Source organism: Pongo pygmaeus, chromosome 1, assembly GCF_028885625.2.
Source record: "Pongo pygmaeus isolate AG05252 chromosome 1, NHGRI_mPonPyg2-v2.0_pri, whole genome shotgun sequence".
Taxonomy (NCBI): domain Eukaryota; kingdom Metazoa; phylum Chordata; class Mammalia; order Primates; family Hominidae; genus Pongo; species Pongo pygmaeus.
The window spans coordinates 66,200,032-66,220,502 of record NC_072373.2 but is presented as its reverse complement, the minus strand read 5'-3'; the positions used below and the strand labels follow the sequence as shown (position 1 = coordinate 66,220,502).

The following is a 20,471-nucleotide window of genomic DNA, read 5'->3' as shown; positions in this document are numbered from 1 at the left end:
TCCTTCCTCTTTACTTCTTCAGAAAGCATGTGCTGATAGGGAGTGGAAAATGCCCACACAGGAAAAAGGACATCATTCTAGATTTCTGACTCCAGAGAGCTCTGGCCTTCCCCCATCAGAGGGGACTGCAGCCAATGCGAAACTGATCTCCAACCTGAGGTCAGCATCCTGGTCCCCAGGGTAGCTATGTTCCACAGGACACCACTGCTCCTCAGCAACAACCCCTTGCCATGTGGGTGGCTGTGCACGTGGACAGAGGGGCAATGGGACACCATGTAGCTGCAGCCAGGCCCTGATGGCCAGCCCCACCACAGTCAAGACTCCCATCCCCACCATATCATTCCTTTCTAGCCTGACATTCTAGAAGACATTCTTCTAGGCATTCCTTTCTAGCCTGACATTCTAGAAAAAGCCTGACATTATAGAAAGTTCAACAAGATTTAGACCCTGATCCCACCTTTCTTGCCATCAGTTCAGGCTTGGAGCTTGGATATTCTGTGTATGGATTTAAATCTAACTTACCTGAAGATCTCTGGGGTTTTCGGTCTGGGTGGAGGCTCAGCTGCCTATTGAACATTCAGGAGAAGTGAAAACGGAAAAGGCAATGAGGAAAAGCAGGGGAGAGACAACAAACGGCTAATGGTAATTTGAGCATTCTTCCAGACCAGAAAATCAAATAATGCATTTCTGACTGATGGGAACACTGTCTAGGAAGAGGGCACAGTCACCCTGACTAAACACTGGGAAATAACACCTCCCATCAGCTCCCCAGGTGCAGGTTTCACTAGCACAGCAATTCATTTTGAGCCAGAGCTAGTTTCTGGAGGTTAGCAGTCACACAGCAACATGGTGTCACAAGAATGCTTTGACCTTGAGCTCTGTCCTTTTCCCAGGACAGTTTCCAAAAGCTCTGTTTGGTAATTAATGTCTACTATGTCACATGACACTTCTGAGTATTTTTAAATTAACTAAAAACAATTTTTTTTTTTTTTGAGATGGAGTTTCACTCTGTCGCCCAGGCTGGAGTGCAGTGGCGCAATCTTGGCTCACTGCAACCTCTGCCTCCCTCATTCAAGTGATTCTCCTGCCTCAGCCTCCCATGTTGCTGGAATTACAGGCATGTGCCACCACACCCTGCTAATTTTTGTATTTTTAGTAGGGATGGGGGTTTCACCATATTGGCCAGGCTGGTCTGAAACTCCTGGCCTCAAGTGATCTGCTCACCTCAGCCTCCCAAAATGGTGGGATTATAGGCGTGAGCCACTGCGCCTGGCCACTTCTGAGTATATAAAATTGACACAGGATCCACTGACTGGGCAAATATCTCCTCCCCTGTTCTACGCTGAATACCATGGAATCCAGTCACCTGGGCTGCGTTCCCCTCATGGCCTCTGGCTGAACTGAAGCTCAAGGAACTTCAGCAAGGCTTTCATCAGCTTTATTGTGAAGAAAGAGATCAAGGAATCTAGATCTGGAACATACCTGCCCCTGCCCAGAAAACCACCCTCTGCTAGTGCTGACCAACGCTCTTGAAACCATCACAGTTTCATTGCCACAGAGTTCGTATTTTCCTCAATGTGTTTTCCCCTCTTTCCTTCACAAGGAAGCTCTGTCTGCATTTCTAGATCCACTGTCATCCAGTTCATCTGAGCCCACCTCTCAAGGCCCAGCTTGGGCAGAAAAAGGGTTCACTCTCAGTGCTCTGCCTGTGTTCCCGAAGGAAATCCCTGCACATGAGCAGATGGGTAGAGCCAGCAGAGCCCAAACCTCAGGCCCAGGCCCCACAGGGTTCCCCACTTGCCCCTGTACTCAAGAAGCGGCTTTGTTAATAAGCTTTCCATAGCTTGTGTTTCAGCTTCCTGAGAGAATAGTTGAGACTTCAGAGAGAGGATCAGCAGATCTCTTTAGAGACGTGAAGACTGGCATTTGTGGGGAAGGAGAGTTAGCTTCAGAGAACTTGGGGTGAAGCCTGACACTGCCTTATTTCCTCACCAGCCATGGAACCCAGGACTGCGAGAGGGCAGGCAGATCCCTCAGCTGCACTGAGGGCCACTTGAAGGAGCCCTTACAATAAGGCAGCTCAGCACACATAGTCCCTCGAATTGAATGCTTCACAGAAAGCTCTCGAGACCTAGGTCCATGGAGAAGGTCAGGACTGCCTCACCTGTGGTTGCAGAGGGGCAAACCCAGAGAAACTGTCTTGATCCACCACAGATGCCACGACCTGAAATCAAGGACAGGAGGGTGTGAGGCTCTGCCAGCTCTGTTTCCATTCTTCTGGGTCTCCCTCTTTGCTCATGCCCTAGACCTGTTCTTATGTCAGCCTGGTTTCAGACGTGAACAGTAACTAAGGATTAGATTCCTGAGCCTCTGGATTAGGATTTCAGCAACTGAAGAAACGAGTATTCACCCCACCCCTGCTAACACAGGGTTGCTTTCTCCTCTCTTAAAAAAAATGTTTTTATTGAGGTGCAATTTGTATAACATGAAATTATCTTTTTTTTTTTTTTTTTTTTTTTAAGACGGAGTCATGCTCTGTTACCCAGGCTGGAGTGCAGTGGCGTGATCTCAGCTCACTGCAACCTCTGCCTTCCAGGTTCAAGTGATTGTCCTGCCTCAGCCTCCCGAGTAGCTGACATTACAGGCGCCCGCCACCGTGCCCGGCTAATTTTTGTATTTTTAGTAGAGACAGGTTTTCGCCATGTTGGCCATGCTGGTCTCAAACTTCCGACCTCAGGTGATCTACCCATCTCAGCCTCCCGAAGTGCTGGGATTATAGGCATGAGCCACCACGCCCAGCCCAAATTAATCATTTTAAAGTGAATGATTCAGTGGCATTTATCACATTCACAATGCTGTGCAACTACCGCCTCTCTCTAATTCCAAAATATTTTCATCACCTCAGAAGAAAATGCTGTACCCATTAAGCAGTGTGTCCACACTCCCCTTTCCCCTAAACTGGCAACAACGTTTGCTTTCTATGACTGACTTGAGCCCTCTTCTTCTCTGAGTTTTAAAAATCAGATTTAAAGCTAGCTTTATTCACAAATATGCTTAAACTATAGATAATTTTCATCATTCATTCATATAATCAAAACATTTTTGCTGAGAGCTGTTATGTGTCTAGCACTGCCAGGCTGTGAGGACTCAGTGGAGATCAAGCAGACATGGTCTCTGCTCTCTCAGTGCTTAGAGGCTGCACAAGATATTTCCTATAAACGGAATTGTACAACATGTGGCCTTTCGTGTCTGGCTTCCTTCACATAGCATAATGTTTTCAAGGTCCATCCATGTTGTATCATGAATCATACTCCATTCCTTTTTATGGCTGTGTAGTATTCTGTTGCGTGGATATATCACATTTTGATTACGCATTCATCAGGTGATAGATATTTGGAGTGTTTCCACTCACCCAGGCTTTCTTGACCTCTGCTGCTGTGCTAGACCCAGCTACCCGACCACTGGGCAACTTTAGCCCTATGAATGTGTCAAGTCAAATGTGGTTTTGGAAGGGCACTGCTGACCCACTTCAGACATGTCTCAAAGAATTTAAGACCTGGATGTATTATTATTATTATTATTATTATTATTATTATTATTATTATTATTATTATTTTATTATTTTGAGATGGAGTTTTGCTCTTGTTGCCCAGGCTGGAGTGCAATGGCATGATCTCAGCTCACTGCAATCTCCACCGCCCAAGTGGATTCAAGCGATTCTCCTGCCTCAGCCTCCCAAGTAGCTGGGATTACAGGCATGCACCACAGCACCCGGCTAATTTTGTATTTTTAGTAGAGATGGGGTTTCACCATGTTGGCCAGCCTGGCTTGAACTCCTGACCTCGTGATCCACCTGCCTCAGCCTCCCAAAGTGCTGCGATTACAGGCGTGAGTCACCATGCCCGGCCAAGACCTGGATTTAGAAGAAGTCCAATTTAAGACATAATCTAAACACAGGACTGTGGAAGTGGGGAAAGACTTCTCAGCCCACTAAAACGTGAACTACAAGGAGCATTAATCCAAGAGGATCCCATGCTGATCTCTTTCCCTAACATGTTCTCTCCATATTTATTTTTATTTTTTAGAAACAGAGTCTCAATCTGTTGCCCAGGCTAGAGTACAGTGGTGCAATCATAGCTCACTGTAACCTCGAACTCCTGGGCTCAAGCGATCCTCTCGCCTCAGCCTCTCCGCTAGCTAGGCTGGTCTCAAACTCCTGGCCTCAAGTGATCCTCCCACTTCAGCCTTCCAAAGCACTGGGATTACAGGCATGAGCTACCCTGCCCGGCCCTCTCTTCACATTTAGCGGCCTCCTTCCTCATGGCTGTGTTTTCCCTTCATTGGCTCAGTCCCCAAGACTCAGCAACCTGTGAGTAACCCTGTGGCTCTCACCCAGGGTCAAGCTGGAAGGGAGAAATGGGAGCAGCTTGAAGAAAATAAACTAGACATGGTTGCCTATCTTTCAGCCAAACCTCTGTCCTATAAACAAGTCTCTCATTGCCATCCCAGGGACAGAGCCACAAGGAGGCTACCCTCTTCTCAAGAGTCCCTCCCACCTTGCTCCACATGGCCCAGGCCACAGGAGACTCAGGGGAAGCTGAGCAATCCCACCTACCGTCGCCTTGCCTAGGTAATCCTTCTTGGCCAGCTGAGCCACTTGTCTCTCATTTGGTCGAAACAGCCTGCCCACAGGGATCACCACCGGTTCGTACAGCTTCTGCTTCTGTAACACAGAAAACGTAGCATTTCCTTATGTGAAAATGGGGGTGACAATGCTTGTCCTGCCTCCCTCAGTGAATAGATGCAAGAATTCATTGAGATAACCACATAGAAGCACTTTTTCCAAATGAGTGTTGTCATTCCTCTAGGGTGTTAAGGTAGGAACCCTTGGTTTCAATACCACCTTCTGCTGTGAGCCCACGTGGACATTGCTGCTATTTGTTGCTATTCAGCACCCTCTTTTCCCAGAGGAACTGCTCCTCTCCCACTCTGTGTGCTGTCCGTGGGGTTCTCTCATGGTGTAGAGGGCACCACCACGACAAGGCTGGCCCAGGATCAAGCAAGGCTCATGACAGTGCTCCCTTGGATGGGTGTTTGCTGACGAGGATAGACATATAAAGACTGACTTGAGTCCTCTTCTCTGTGTTTTAAAAATCAGATTTAAAGCTAGCCTTATTCACAAATATGCTTGAACGATAAATAGCTTTTATCACTCATTCACAAAATCAAAACATTTTTTGGGCAGGTATGGTGGCTCACACCTGTAATCCCTGCACTTTGGGAGGCGAAGGAGGGCAGATCATCTGAGGTCAGCAGTTCGAGACCTGCCTGGCCAACATGGCAAAACCCCGTCTCTATTAAAAATACAAAAATTAGCCAGGCATGGTGGCATGCGCCTGTAATCCCAGCTACTTGGGCGGCTGAGGCAGCAGAATTGCTTGAACCCAGGAGGCAGAGGCTGCAGTGAGCTGAGATCACGCCACTGCACTCCAGGCTGGGCAGCAGAGTGAGACTCCATCTCAAAACAAAACAAAACAAAACATTTATGCTGAGAGCTGTTATGTGCCTAGCACTGTGCCAGGCTGTGAGAACTCAGTGGTGATCAAGCAGACATGGACTCTGCCCTTTCCATGCTTAGAGTCTGTGCGGCACTGCTCCAGCATCCAATATCCTGTTCTCCTGCATTGCCAAGGAGCCCCACTCCGAGGGTGGTATGATGCCAGGGCTCTGCCATCCCATACTCTAGGCCTCAGCTTCTCAGCACAGATTCAAGATCTTAAGTGGAACTATACCCTAAGATCAGTGTTACCCAGACTCACAGAAAGTAAAAGCACCACTTTTATGGCTTCTCAATGGCATGTCCTCTGAGACAAATGAGAATCCAGTGACATCCTCTCAACACCTGCATCACCAATACACTTACCCAGACACACTCCATGGCCTTGTCGATTTTGGAATGTCTGGGCTCAGACTTCATGCTCGTGGCCAATGCTAACTGTTCTTCAGCTTTTTTCCATTCCTCCTTCTTGGCATACATGAAACCAATGTTATATAACACCTAGAAAAGTACAGACCGCAACATAAAACTTGAGACTACTGCAAATCAAGGTGCCAGGGAAGGGCTCACACGTATACTCTGGGAATGTTGCCTGGTAGCCTTTCTCCCTTTCTCAGCTCTCCTGGGAATATCTAAAATACAGTGCAATTACTCTTGCTATTGAGTTATGTCAAACACAAACATGGTGTTAAGAAAACACCATGGAATGCGTAAATGCAACATCATTTGTACTCTTCCAACAACGAAATAGGTCAGGAAGGGACAAGAATTATTGTATACAGTGTGTTCAAACAAAAAAGATGAAGAAGAATTGTTGTGTTGTTTTAGTATGAGTTGCTTTAGTAAAACAGTGACTTGCTCAAGGCCCCTTCTAGAGGCAGACACAGGGTTGGGAATAAAATACAGGTGTGTGGTCTTCCAGTCCACCTCCTGCCACTGCACCTAGGCTGAAACACTGGACAGGTACAGAGCCGGAAGATGGATCAAGATGCAACCTCCTGTACCAGCACCAGCAGAACCTGGCCCAGACCATGTGAGTAACAAGACTAATGTAGCAACACAGGCCAGGTGCAGTGGCTCACGCCTGTAATCCCAGCACTTTAGGAGGCCAAGGCGGGTGAATCACTTGAGGTCAGGAGTTTGAGATCAGCCTGGCCAACATGGAGAAACCCTGTCTCTACTAAAAATACAAAAATTAGCTGGGCATGGTGGCAGGCACCTGTAATCTCAGCTACTTGGAGGCTGAAGCAGGAGAATTGCTTGAACCCAGAAGACAGAGGTTAGCCCAGAAGCCAGGGGCACCTTCACCTGGGGTGGGGAGGGAATGGTAAATGCAACAGTGTCATACTTTTCCAGGTCTTGAGTTGGGCTGTGGTTCTTGAGTGTTTATTTTATTATTGTGCTTCACAATTTACACACAGAATCAAATAATCATTTGGAGGCATTACCAAGATCTAAAAAATGGCTTGACTGAAATAAATTTTTTAAATAGGATATTATGGAAATTAGGGGGTGTGGCATTTGAGGCTAGATTATAAAAGACATTGACACTGTCTTGCTCTTGGGTCACTTGCTCTCAGAGAGGCCAGCTGCCATGTCATGACAAGACTTAGGCAGCCCTAGAGAGAAGTTCATGTAGCGAAGAACTGAGGCCTCCTGCCAACAATGACGTGAACTTGCCAAACTCAGACAGGTGGAAGGATTGGTGTTTCTGTGGCATTAGTGGCTGGTGCTGAATGGTGGGGGCCAGAATCAACCCCGGAAGTGGAAATCTGGACTCTTTTCAGTCCTATTTCTGAGATTCAATGAGCTACTGCCTTCTGAATTCATTGGCTTCTCCAGCCCACTCCTGACCTTGTGTGCAGAAAGAAAGAACTCAGATCGTTTAAAATTTCCTATTTGGTTCTCAGCCACCTTCTCTTAAGACATTTCTCTACAATCAGTTTTTATGAACTGATGATGAGAAAAACCTTGACACTCTTCAAAAATAATGATGTGATTCTCAGAAGCCAGGGTCATACCACACCAGGAAGAGAAGGATTGTAAGTAGGGAAATGACTGGAAGGTCCCATGTGACAAAGAGGGCCTTAGACCCTGAAAAGTTCAGCTTTACTTGCAGAGAGGGCCACTCAGCCAGTATTTTCTGTCCTCCTAGGGCCATTTTAACCCCAACTCCAGGGGAAACATTCCTCCCATGGAATTGTACTTTGATGCTGCTGTGACATAATCCTTTTTCTAGAGCCACTTGTCCCCCAACTTTCTAATCTGTATAAGTGGCTGTCATTGGCTTATCAGCAATGTCTGGAGGGATTTTAGGTTGTCACATTGGGTAGGGAGTGGTGGTGGCAGTGCTAGTATCATCTAAAAGCTAGAGATGCTGTCAAAGTTCCCATGATGCACAGGATGCACCACAACCCCTCTCTCGCCTCTGCCACAATACAAGATTGTCTGGTCCAACATATTAACAGAGCTACAGCTGACAAACCTTACTCGAGAAGCTGGTCGAATGGCAGCCAATTCCAACTGCAAAGCCCCATCTTCCCAGACTGTGAGACGTGAAGTTAGTTGCTAGCCTGCTGCAGGGTTGGGATGGGGCCACATGTCCCCAGGGGCAGAGGGCGGCTACAGACTCTATTATTAGCCCTGAGCGACCCTGGGAACACTTGACTTCTTGTGCCTGAGAAACTAAAGCAAGGGGACTTTTGTCAGTGATTTTTCTAAAGAAAGGTCTTTGACATTTACAGGAATTTTGGTTTTCAAAACTGCTAGTATATATTTGGAAGTGGGGGGGGGGGGATGGGCCAACTGGGAAAAGTAAATGAACCTGCAAAGTCAAAGCCAGTCATGTCTCTCCCTTTTGACAATAGAGAAAAGAAGTTGTTTTGCAGAAACCTTTACCTAAATATGTGCCTTGAGCTGTTCTTTGAGCAAGAGGGGACAGATTTATGCCAAATTATCCTCATTCTCTCTTTAGGTATCAATCAAGTACATGGGGTAAGAACCATGGATAGTAAAGAGTGCAGTCTATAAACTTGGGAACTGAGCAAGGTTCTGGCAGGTCCTGCATGGACAATGAACTCATGATTTTGGATTTGCTAGCAAAATGCTGAACAAATAGCTTGTCAATCTGAAGCGCCAATCAAAACATGCAAATTTTCATGAATATTTCCACAAGCCAACACACTCGTGTCCAGCCGCCCTTCAGAGGCCCAGTGGGCTCATTTTTGCATGGTCCTTTGTGCTACACATTAATAAAATATATGCCCCCCTGGTAACTGATGACAACGCCTTGATGAGCCTGAAATAATCCATCTCAGTCTTTTCTTCAAGGAAAATCTGAGTCTCCAGGCAGAGGAGGCAAAATGGCTTTTCCAAGCTCCTGGAGGTGTCAACAGATCACTGTGCATCTGAATTGTCAGCTGTCCATCCAGCCATGATCCCCCCTCCTGCCCAGGGCAGGCCCTGTTGTCCTTACCTCACAGGCAAACAGCTTGAACTGGAGCCCCAGGATCTTATAGTCTATCAGCTGGTTCCCTCGAAGCTGAATCAAGGCTTCTTTAAGGTCTTTGATAGCCAAATCGTATCTGCAGGACAGAGGGAGAAAATACAGCAGTCTAGTGCACGGAGGAATAAATGCAGCATAAAATATGAGTCTGCTTCTCCCTTCCCCATCTATTTCACTGGGACAAGAAGCCTTTCAGTTCCTTTTGACCTGTTCTAGTTTTCAGCAACCCTGAGTCCAAGTATTCTATAGAACTCCTTGGGAATGGTGCCCCCCCAGGGCTGTGCCTCACTGCAAAACTGAGTGCCTCGTCTTGGACAGTCACGGGGAGTTTCTTCTCTATTAACTGCATACAACTGTCACCTTTCTGACAACCTGGCTTGTCGCTTTCCAATGCAGCTCTCATTCTCTCTTGAAAGCTCCAAGCAGAGCCAGCACCTGCCCCCTGCCTGTGTCCCTGCAGAGTGTTCAGAGCTGATTTGGAATACTGCTCACTCCTGGCTCCCACTATCAGGCCAGGCCAGCCTGGCACACCTCAGAGGGGCCCCTTCTCACAGCTGCTGCCATCACCCTCCGGCCCACTGCCTTCACCCATGGTTTCTTTTGAGTTCAACTTAGAGCTTGGTTTTGTGGTCTTCTTTGTTTCCTCACCGCCCCCACTTCTGCCTCCTCCCTACACTTTGGAAAAGAAAAAAAAACAACTACTTATGCTATATAGTATTTCCTCCTTTTTTTTTTTTTTTTTTTGTTTGTTTTTTTGAGACAGGGTCTCACTCTGTTGCCCAGGCTGGAGTGCAGTGGTGGGATTTCAGCTCACTGCAAGCTCCACCTCCCAGGTTCAAGTGATTCTCCTGCCTCAGCCACCTGAGTGGGACTGAGCTGGGACTACAGGCGAGCACCACCACGCCCGGCTAATTTTTTATATTTTCAGTAGAGACCAGGTTTCACCATGTTGTCCAGGCTGGTCTCAAACTCCTGACCTCGACTGATCTGCCCACATTGGCCTCCCAAAAGTGCTGGAATTACAGGCATGAGCCACCATGCCCAGCCCCAGATAGTTTTTCTAATGCTGCTCCCCCTGCCTTGTGCTGCTGGATTGGCGTGGAGCTGACTGGCTTGAGGTATATCAGGGCTGCTGTCCTGGGACTTGTAGCACAGAATGGGAGCTGACCACATCAATAGAGCCCACAGGCATGTAGGTGGGACCTGGACACACACTCCTGAGGATGCTGGCCCAGGCCTTGACCATGGGCTCCACAGAGGCCCTGGTGGGAGGGAGCCATTGCTGGGCTATAGGGGGTGGGAGCAGCAGGCATAAGCTACCCCATCCTCGCTCCACTCAGTCCCCTGACCTGGCAGGAATAAATTTGGCTGCCTGGTTGTGGCTCACACCTGGGCAACTGGACTGTAAGTCTGTAAGTCCCTAGGCCACCATCTGACCCAGAGCTACCAACCCGGCTTCTCTTGGAGATAAGCCTGGAATGTGGACACAGGCTGGCAGGAATCCTCAAGAGGCAGTGTGGTGTAGTAAAAGGGCCAGGAGCCAGAGTCCAGATCCAACAGCTCTGCCACTAACTGGGGGACCCTAGCAAGTCACTTCCCTGGCCTGAAGTTCCACACCAATATTATGGCAGCATATTGTACACAGGGACATATTATATGCAAAGAACATATCATATAGGGAGCTTGCCAGTATATGGATCCCACTTCTGGAGTCAAAACCACCTGGTTTGAGTCTTGGTTCTGTCACTTACTATCTGGTGAGAAACGGCAAGTTACCTAGCTTCCCTAAGTCTGTTTTCCCATCTTTAGAATAAGAGAATAATAAGGCTGGGTGCGGTGGCTCACACCTGAAATCCCAGCACTTTGGGAGGCCGAGGCGGGCAGATCACGAGGTCAGGAGATCGAGACCGTCCTGGCTAAAATAGTGAAACCCTGTCTCTACTAAAAATAAAAAAAATAAAAAAATAAATTAGCTGGGCGTGGTGGTGGGCACCTGTAGTCCCAGCTACTCGGGAGGCTGAGGCAGGAGAATGACATGAACCTGGGAGGCAGAGCTTGCAGTGAGCAGAGATCACGCCACTGCACTCCAGCCTCGGTGACAGAGTGAGACTCTGTCTCAAAAAAAAAAAAGAGAATAATAACAGCATATACCTCACAGGTTCATTGTGAGAACTAAAGGAGATGAAGCATTTGGGTACTTCAGACAGTGCCTGGCACACACAGTAATTTTTTACTATTGTTTTTGTTATTTTATTTTCTTTAGCTCTAACACTCTACCAATTAATCCATACATCAGCCACTTATTACATGCTTACTTAAAGCTCCATGCCATATAAGCTATTATCAGGATATTTTAAAAATACATGGTATAGAAGCTGGAACTCTGATCTCATGGACGTTTAGAGCTGAGCACAAGGGCTGGTTGGCCAAGAGAGTCATAAGGAACGGGTGCCAGTGTGGCTGGTGGAGAAGCCATCACCATTAGGGTTGAGGTAAGTCACACAGTGGTAGCAGTGGCTATGTGGGAAATAAGAGAAGAGAGCTTGGGTTTGAAATAGGAGGATGGCTTTCTCTAGTATCCCTGTTAATAAAGATGATTGTAAAACCTACTAAATGCATGCAGGTCATTCTTTAAGTAGCAATGGGGCCTTTCTTGTCTTTTCCACGCATCTTTCTGGGTTCCTGGAAAGAGGAAGAAGGTACCCAGAAGTACGCCAGAAATCAGGTTCCTCTTTCTAAGCCAGAAGGTGGGGTAACTAGCTTCAATTCACTGAGCCGCTGAGCCTCTTCCATCGCGAAGGGGACAGGCAGAAGCAGAGGTTTCCTGTTCCTTGGCAGCTGCAATTTCCACTGTGTTCTATTGCCTGTTTGGGAGCTCGCTGAAGGCCTCAGAGGGCACATACTTTAACTGCTGTCAGCATTAACCTACCAACGTGCCTTCCTCCCTGCTGAGCTGGCTAAACAGATGGATTTCAGCTGGGAAGTGACACCACCTGGGTCTATCTGGCATTGCATGAGCCCAGCAAAATCCTCCTAATAATTCCCTAGCCCATCAAGACGTCTACAGAGGCTCGGTGCAGTGGCTCATGCCGGTAAACCCAGCATTTTGGGAGGCCGAGGCAGGCAGATCACTTGAGGTCCGGAGTTCGAGACCAGCCTGGCCAACATGGTGAAACCCCCTCTCTACTAAAAATATTAAAAAATTAGCCAGGCGTGGTGGTGCATGCCTATAGTCCCAGCTACTCAGGAGGCTGAGGCAGGAGAACCACTTGAACCCAGGAGGTGGAGGTTGAAATGAGCCAATATCGCACCACTGCACTCCAGCCTGGTTGACAGAGCGAGACTCCAACTCAAAAAAAAAAAAAAAAAAAAAAGTAGACTACAGATTTGGGCCTGGCAGGAGAGAGAGAGAAAGAACTGACAAATTATTCAGAGCGTTTGCTTTGTTTTAAAGACACGGTGAACCTGCCTGGGCAATATGGAGAAAGCCCATCTCTACTAAAAGTACAAAAAATTAGCCAGGCATAGTGGTACGTGCCTGTAGTCCCAGCTACTCGGGAAGCTGAGGTTGGAGAATCACCTGAGCCCAGGAAGTCAAGACTGCAGTGAGACGTGATTGCACCACTCCACTCCAGCCTGGATGACAGAATGAAATCCTGACTCAAAAAAATAAAAAGAAAGAAAGGAAAGAAAGTCCAACAACCAAAAAAACAGGGTGGGGCCAGGGGCTGAGGCTTGAGCCTGCAGTTCCAGCTACTTCACCAGAGGCTGGGGCAGGAGGATCACTTGAGCCCAGGAGTTTGAGGCCAGCCTGGACAATATAGCGAGACCCCTTCTCTAAAAAAAAGATTACTTATTTATTAATTTTGTTATAGAGACGGGGGTCTCACTGTGTTGCTCAGGCTGTTCTCGAACTCCTGGGTTCAAGCAATCCTTCCACCTCAGCCTCCCAAAGTACAAAGACTGCAAGTGTGAGCCACTGCACAGGGCCTAATTAATTAATTTTTAGAACGGGGAGGGGGCATCCTTGCTAAGTGTCTTTTTTTGTTTTGTTTTGTTTTTGTTTTTGAGACGGAGTCTCGCTCTGTCACCAAGGCTGGAGTGCAGTGGCACGATCTCGGCTCACTGCAAGCTCTGCCTCCCAGGTTCACACCATTCTCCTGCCTCAGCCTCCCGAGTAGCTGGGACTACAGGCATCGGCCACCGAACCCGGCTAATTTCTTGTGTTTTTAGTAGAGACAGGGTTTCACCACGTTAGCCAGGATGGTCTCGATCTCCTGACCTCGTGATCCGCACGCCTCGGCCTCCCAAAGTGCTGGGATTACAGGCGTGAGCCACCTCGCCCTGCCAACTAAGTGTCGTTTTTAAACATGTCTCTGAAACATCGGCCTGCTTCCCAGCCCCCTCTCTCCCTGCTGCAGGCCTCTTTTCGGCCTCTCCACTTGTTTACCCAGAGCTGCAGCCCTGAAGGGGGTTCCGCTTTGACACACAGCTCTTTTCCCACTACACAGGGTCGCAATAAGCTCAGTATGAGAATCCCAAAATAGCATTCAGCGCTGTGTGCCAGTGGGCCGTGCTGCAGCAGCCCCCGCCTCCCTCTAGACCTTCTTCAGCGGTTCTCTTCGGGGCCATTTGGAAGCATCCCCCAGGAGGCAGCCAAGGTGCTGGCAGCTTCCTGCAGGGCTCTGCTGGGCTGGGCGTGGGTGCTTTCTTCACACCCACACTTCAGTGACACCCCGTGGGGCGCCTTGGCTGCACTGGACCCAAAGCCCCCTCTTCTCCCAGGCAGGGGATGCACCAGCTGAAGCAGCAACCTTGCCATAGCTTTTCACAAGCTCCAGGCTTGAGAGAGTTTATAATCCCCATTTCTGTAATACTCCTAGGAGGTTTCTTAGTAACCTGCTTGTTCCCGTGCTGCCAGTGCCCCATGCGTCCAGAGTCCACAGCTCATACACCTGCACCCAGGATAATGGAATCTCAGCAACCTGAAAGAAGTCAAAACTTCAGACACCTTTGGGATGCTGCAGTGGCTGCTGTGACAGAGGTTTGGGCCCACTCCCTTTCCTGTTTCCAAGTCAGCAGGAAGAAGGCTTTGCTATGGAGCCTCTTTAAGCCAGCTCCATGGAATGGGTCTCAACCTTATTGTCATGCCCTAAGATTCATAAGGCACAGGATCTGAAAGACAGCTTCGAGCCCCTGTGCCTTTCGGGTGACAACGCTGGGGCTAGAGAGGCGAGACAGCTTGGCTGTGGTTATCCCTGAGACTCTGCTTGCCTTTTCAGAAATGTGCTCTAACTTTGTTCTGTTGGAACTTTATAATGACGGAAGAGCAACACCAAAACATAAGAAAGTGGGGAAAATAGAGGGAAATAGAGGGGAAAAAACCTCCACCCATAACATTATCAGCCTTGAACAGTTCCCATTTGTAATCTGAGGGAATTCTTTTTTTTTTTTTCCCCAGACAGAATCTTGCTCTGTTGCCCAGCTTGGAGTGCAGTGGTGTTATCTCGGTTCACTGCAACATCTGCCTCCCAGGTCCAAGCTATTCTCCTGCCTCAGCGTCCCAAGTAGCTGGGATTACAGGCACTCACTACCATGTGCTGCTAAATTTTTGTATTTTTAGTAGAGACAAGGTTTAGCCATGTTGGCCAGGCTGGTTTCGAACTCTTGATCTCAGGTGATCCACCTACCTTGGCCTCCTAAAGTGCTGGGATTACAGGTGTGAGCCACCGTGCCCAGCCAATCTGAGGGAATTTCTATCCCACACATTAAGAAGTAGTTTCTCTAGCCCCCATCCCACTTACTTAAAACTACCTCTTACAGCAGTTACCCACTTCTGCCTTGCATTACAGTTACTGGTGTTCTTGACTTGTTTCCCCTTTTTAATTTATAAGTTCCTTGAAATGGAGACTATATTTTCTCACTTTTATTTAATCCAACATTCATTTATTGAGTAACTACTATGCTAGATACTGAAATACAAGCATGAGTAAGTAAAGATTTCTTCTCTTACGAAATTCGTAGAGTAGTGAAGACAAATATATACAGAAAGCAAATATCTGTCATGGGCCAGACATATTACAAAAGGAGGCTCAAAAGAGGGAGCAGGCGCTGCCTTAGTGGTTGGGTGTGGCTGGGGCAAAGGCACGGAGGATGCATGAGTGGGTGGCAGCAGCTGGAACCACATAGGAACAGGCAAGGGAATTTGGCTTTTTTCTTGCAGTCATGGAAGCCACTGGAAGTTCTCACACAGATTGCTTTTTTTTTTATTTTACAAGATCACTCTGGAATACGAATGGAGGGAACAAGAGCAGTGGCTGGGAAATCAGTTTGGAAGTGACTGCAGTAGTCCTGGTGAAAAATGAGGGTCTCAACCAAGGCAGTGCTAGTGGGGATGGAGAGAAATAGGTGGATTTAAGAAATAATTAAGAGGTCAGTCAACCTGATGAGGTTTAGGGAAAGAGACATTCCCTGGATGGATCCCAGGGACAGATTCCATGAGAAATGGAGGCCAGCCATATGGGAGAGGGTGGCCTTGCCCAGGAATGGATCCTCAAGGTTCACATACAGACTTCCGTATCCATAGCCCCTGAATTGTACATAAACGAATGTGTGTCCTTGAAAGTGTATTTCTGGAAACACATTTTGCCATTTAACAACCACTGCTGCAGTCGTAAAAGGGAAAAGGGTCAAGAACAGAACTTCAAAGGGAATACCAACACCTAGGGAATTATGCAAGAGGGCCAGCTTGAGGTTTAATTAGTGCCTCATTTGTATAATTTCCTCATTGTTGAATTACAGATAAAACTTGGTAGATTTTTCTCTCAGGTGTAACTATTAATATTACCAATCACAGATTAACTGAATCCTGGGTCTTACTTTTAGAACTTTCCAAGATCTTTCTAATCACTCAAAACCATAGCCTTCCAGATCCTGGGACTCACGGGCATTTTTTGGAGGAAATTCTTTCTGGGAGCCTTCACTAAGTTGTATCTCTTCTTTATAGGCTATTAGAGCTCACTAAGGAATGACCTTAGAGTTTGCGTTTTGAGATTTAAGATCGGCTGAAGGATTTGTTGTTAGGCCTCCCTGCATATTCTATAGTCTGGAGATGGGGTAAGAGGGAGTGAGAAAGAGAAGGATGTTAAGAGCGGGGACAGGCAGTTAGAGGCAAGATGTCGGTCAAGACAAACACCTGCTGTACCAAAATATCTCATGTGTCCCAAAAATATATACACCTACTGCATACCCACAAACATTAAAATTAAAAATTAAAATTAAAAAAAGAATTTATAAAGTCACAATAAATATGTCACACTAAATATGGGGGGAAGAGAGAGCTAAATGCCTGGATATCTTCTCCCAATCCCAGGCTCTCTTTCTCCCCAGATTGCCATTGTGTCTGTGGTTTTTCTTTTAGAAAAGACTTCACTTCTACTTTCACTTCTTCAGGTAACTAACTGCATCTACATCTTTAAAGTCCTTTGAGCATCTTGTGGTTGCCCTTAGCAACAGCTGCATACACGGGTTTTACAGGCTCTGTTTCTGACCAAACCATAGGATCAAAGCCTTTCAGGGTGGCACAGGATCAGAGCCCAGCCCTTTCTCTGATGTCTGGACATTGTCTACAACCTCCCTGCTGCTCCATCCATGCCCGGCCTCATCCTCACCCCACCCACACCATGCACAGACCATTTTCACTGTCAGAAAGTTCTTTATTAGGCCGGGCTCGGTGACTCATGCCTGTAATCCCAGTACTTTGGGAGGCCGAGGCGGGTGGATCACAAGGTCAGGAGTTCGAGAGCAGCCTGGCCAACATGGTGAAACCCCGTCTCTACTGAAAATACAAAAATTAGCTGGATGTAGTGGTGGGCGCCTGTAATCCCAGCTACTTGGGAGGCTGAGGCAGGAGAATTGTTTGAACCCAGAAGGCAGAGGTTGCAGTGAGCCGAGACCGCACAACTGCACTCCAGCCTGGGTGACAGGGCGAAAGTCCATCTCAAAAAAAAAAAAAAAAAAAAAAAATTCTTCATTAGCCTGAGCCAAATTCCTCTTCCCTAGAACTTATACACACTGGTGGAACAATTTCTACAAAGAGTCAGTTTCCCATCCCCCAAAACATTTGAAATTATCACTTAGAATTTTATTCCTTTGTTATTTGTTATGAGGTATTTGTGCAGGATGAGAGGGAAGAGGAATTGAGATTAACTTTCATTTTGAATTTATTAATCTTTGTACTAATTATTCCATGTTGACTATAAACAAACCTAAAAATGCAGACAGGGTGATAGAAGAAAATGGATTTTCCTATAATCCCACCATCCAGAAAGAATTATTGATAACATTTTGATCTATGGCCTTCCAGATTTTATTCTGTGATACAGAAATGGGACTATCCTATACGCACTGTTTTGAAATCTGTTTTTGAATTTAACATCTGGCCGGGCACGGTGGCTCATACCTGTAATCCCAGCACTTTGGGAGGCTGAGGTGGGCAGATCACCTGAGGTTGGGAGTTCAAGACCAGCCTGACCAACATGGAGAAACCCCATCTCTACTAAAAATACAAAATTAGCTGGGTGTGGTGGCACATGCCTGTAGTCCCAGCTACTCAGGAGGCTGAGGCAGGAGAATCGCTTGAGCCTGGGAGGCGGAGGTTGCGGTGAGCCAAGATCGCGCCCTTGCACTCCAGCCTGGGCAACAAGAGTGAAACTCTGTCTCGGAAAAAGAAAAAAATTAACATCTACTGCAAACTTTTTCTGTATAAGTACATATGCTACTTACTTACCTGTAGTAATTTATTCTTATACATATAACGTTAATTTGTATTATCATTTTTGCAGCTGAAGTATATTTCCTCAAATGGATTAAACCAGGTTTCAGAAATGCATTTTGCTGGGATGAAGCCAGGTTTTGATGCAGTTTCATGATCATCCCCATTCTGTGACAGCTCAGTACATCATAGGAGACCTCCATGGGTGACCCCATCAGGGACACTGATGGGGTGCCACACCAGCTGAGTATCAGGCCCATAGTGGTTACCTAGGCTCATTGTGCCTATGACACAGCTGATTTATAATCTGGCGGCAGACCTGCCTTGCCTCCCCAGTGAGAGCTTCTGCCTCACCTGCTGATTTACTGCATAACTGTCCCCAGAAGGGCCAGTCACATTTCCCAACAGAGGTTGGGAAGGTACTTCTCAAACACCAAGTCTGCAACACTGAGACCCCTTGGGTTTTGCTTTGAAATCCTCCAGTTGGTGCAACATTGAACCACTTACTTCTCTGTCTGGTAGTAGAGCATCCCTCGTTGGAAGTAAGCCACTGCCAAGTGCTTGTCTCGGTTAATGCTTCTGGTAAAGGCCTGAGGAGAGAAGGGTCCAGACATGGCCATGATGCAAGGCAGTGAGGAGGTGTGAGATGAGCCATGTCTCACAGAGCCCTAGCTCCCTGTGGTGCCCAGCTCTCCTGTCTGCCCTTGTCGGCACCTCGAGGCCCACCCTGTGCTCTCACGGTGCACCCCACTTCGCTCTCACATTTAGGAGCTAATGTCTGGGACAATGGTTTGCACTCCTTGTATTGTCATTCCAGTTCTGCTGTGGATCTAAAAACATTCCTGGAGCCATACATATACCATCTGATTTCTGCTTTTGTTAGTCATATATGGCCTAGAAAAGCTACACAAGAATCCAATAATTCCCAGGTGCGGTTGCTCACACCTGTAATCCCAGCGCTTTGGGAGGCCAAGGCAGGTGGATCACTTGAGCCCAGGAGTTCAAGACCAACCTGGGCAAAATAGTGAGACTCCATCTCTACGAAAAATTTAAAAATTAGTCAGGTGTGGTGGCACATGCCTGTGGTCCTAGCTACTTGGGGGACTGAGGTGGGTCAATCGCTCGAGCCCAGGAGGTGGAGACTGCCGTGAGCTGTGACGGCACCACTGCACTCCAGTCTGGGCAACAAAGTGAGGCACCTTGTTTAAAAAAAAAAAAAAAAATTCCAATGATACAAATAAAGACAAAGTGGACTATAAGGGTGCAGACACTAATGGATTATCACCAACAGAAATCTTAGATGAAAAGAAAGACTAAAGCATTTTCCCAAAGGAGCTCATCATTTTAAAAATGGACTTGACAATATGAAGCACCTTCTTTGTAACTGTCTCTGACCTTCTCTGAGACTAGAATTCAGAATAGATAATTTAGACATTTACCTGATACTAATAAAAAATACATAATATCTATATTTAAAATATAGTTAGTTATACTTAATGACCTCATTCCCAAGTTCCTTTTTCATTAGTGTAGCTTTCATTTCTATTATCGCCGTTTTAATAATATGATTAGATAGAAGCTTTGAGCCAGTAGACACTATGTTACTAAATCAGTACTTTAAAATCTTTGGTCTTCTGTCTTTCATTCATATGAATTTAACTGCTGTTTGCTCTAATTTCTTTGAGTTCTCCTAGTTTGAGTAGAGTACAATTTTACTGTGAAACAATGCAGCGAGACTGTGCTGTGAAGTGAAGGTAGAGTTCTTCGAGGTGATAATGATGTGAAACCTAAACATACAATTCCTATCCAACACAACGGAGCACCTTGTCCAGGAAAGTAGTAATTACTATTTATTGCTCCGTGGAAGATAAAAAAGATAGGGAAATAGGAGAAGCTTCTTTGAAAAATGAAACATCATTAGACAGTCTTGGTGGTGCATGCCTGTAATCCCAGCTACTTGGGAGGCTGAGGCAGGAGAATCACTTGAACCCGGCAGGCAGAGGTTGCAGTGAGCCGAGATCGCGCCAATGCACTCCAGCCTGGGTGACAGAGTAAGACTCCATCTCAAAAAAAAAAAAGAAAGAAAAAATGATATCTAATGTAATAATGAAATTTTAACCCTTGTTGCATTTCTTGTATTCCTATGAATGTATTGAACATTCAGTTTAAAAAAATAATAAAATTTATTGCAAATGAAAATAATTAAAATATTATATAAATTGTTACATTTGTTTACTATACAAACGTATACATGAATAGTACACAATTAAAATGATAATGAATAAGAATGCATATAAATGCTAGTAGGAAGGGCTCAAGCAGGAAAACAAAGAAAGGCAGAAGGAATGAGAAGGCCAGAAGCAGAGGGATGCCAGGAGAAACAGAGACATGTGGGCATGAAGGCCTGGGAGCTGAGAGGTGAGTGGTGGCCCACACAACCTTCCAAGGATCCCATATCCAGGCCAAGGCAGGAGGCTACAGTCCCTGCTGGCATAGCTGTTACCAGACTAGCTGCCAATCTCTTCTCCTGGGACAATGTGGACTTTGTGTCCATCAGCCCTCAGAATGTGTGGTGCTGTTCACTCAGCCCCTCAGCAGGCCCCTGAGAGGAGGTGGGGCCACTGTCCTCCCTCCAG

The 20,471-nt window shown here is 46.7% G+C and overlaps 1 protein-coding gene and 1 pseudogene across 3 annotated transcripts in view; one reads left to right on the top strand and one right to left on the bottom strand.

Moving 5' to 3' along the window:
* The window catches only part of NCF2 (neutrophil cytosolic factor 2), a 39,555-nt gene that overhangs the window by 15,601 nt on the left and 3,483 nt on the right, over nt 1-20,471 (bottom strand). For all 3 annotated transcript variants that reach the window (XM_063648225.1, XM_054443384.2, XM_054443392.1), the window contains exons 3-8: nt 18,343-18,425; nt 9,033-9,141; nt 5,924-6,058; nt 4,616-4,723; nt 2,165-2,224; nt 523-566 (exon numbers count right to left, since the gene is read on the bottom strand). In XM_063648225.1, coding sequence (XP_063504295.1) covers nt 523-566; nt 2,165-2,224; nt 4,616-4,723; nt 5,924-6,058; nt 9,033-9,141; nt 18,343-18,425 — 539 coding nt within the window. The remainder of the gene's footprint in view (nt 1-522; nt 567-2,164; nt 2,225-4,615; nt 4,724-5,923; nt 6,059-9,032; nt 9,142-18,342; nt 18,426-20,471) is intronic.
* On the top strand, nt 18,622-19,152 carry LOC129009816 (UPF0729 protein C18orf32-like; annotated as a pseudogene).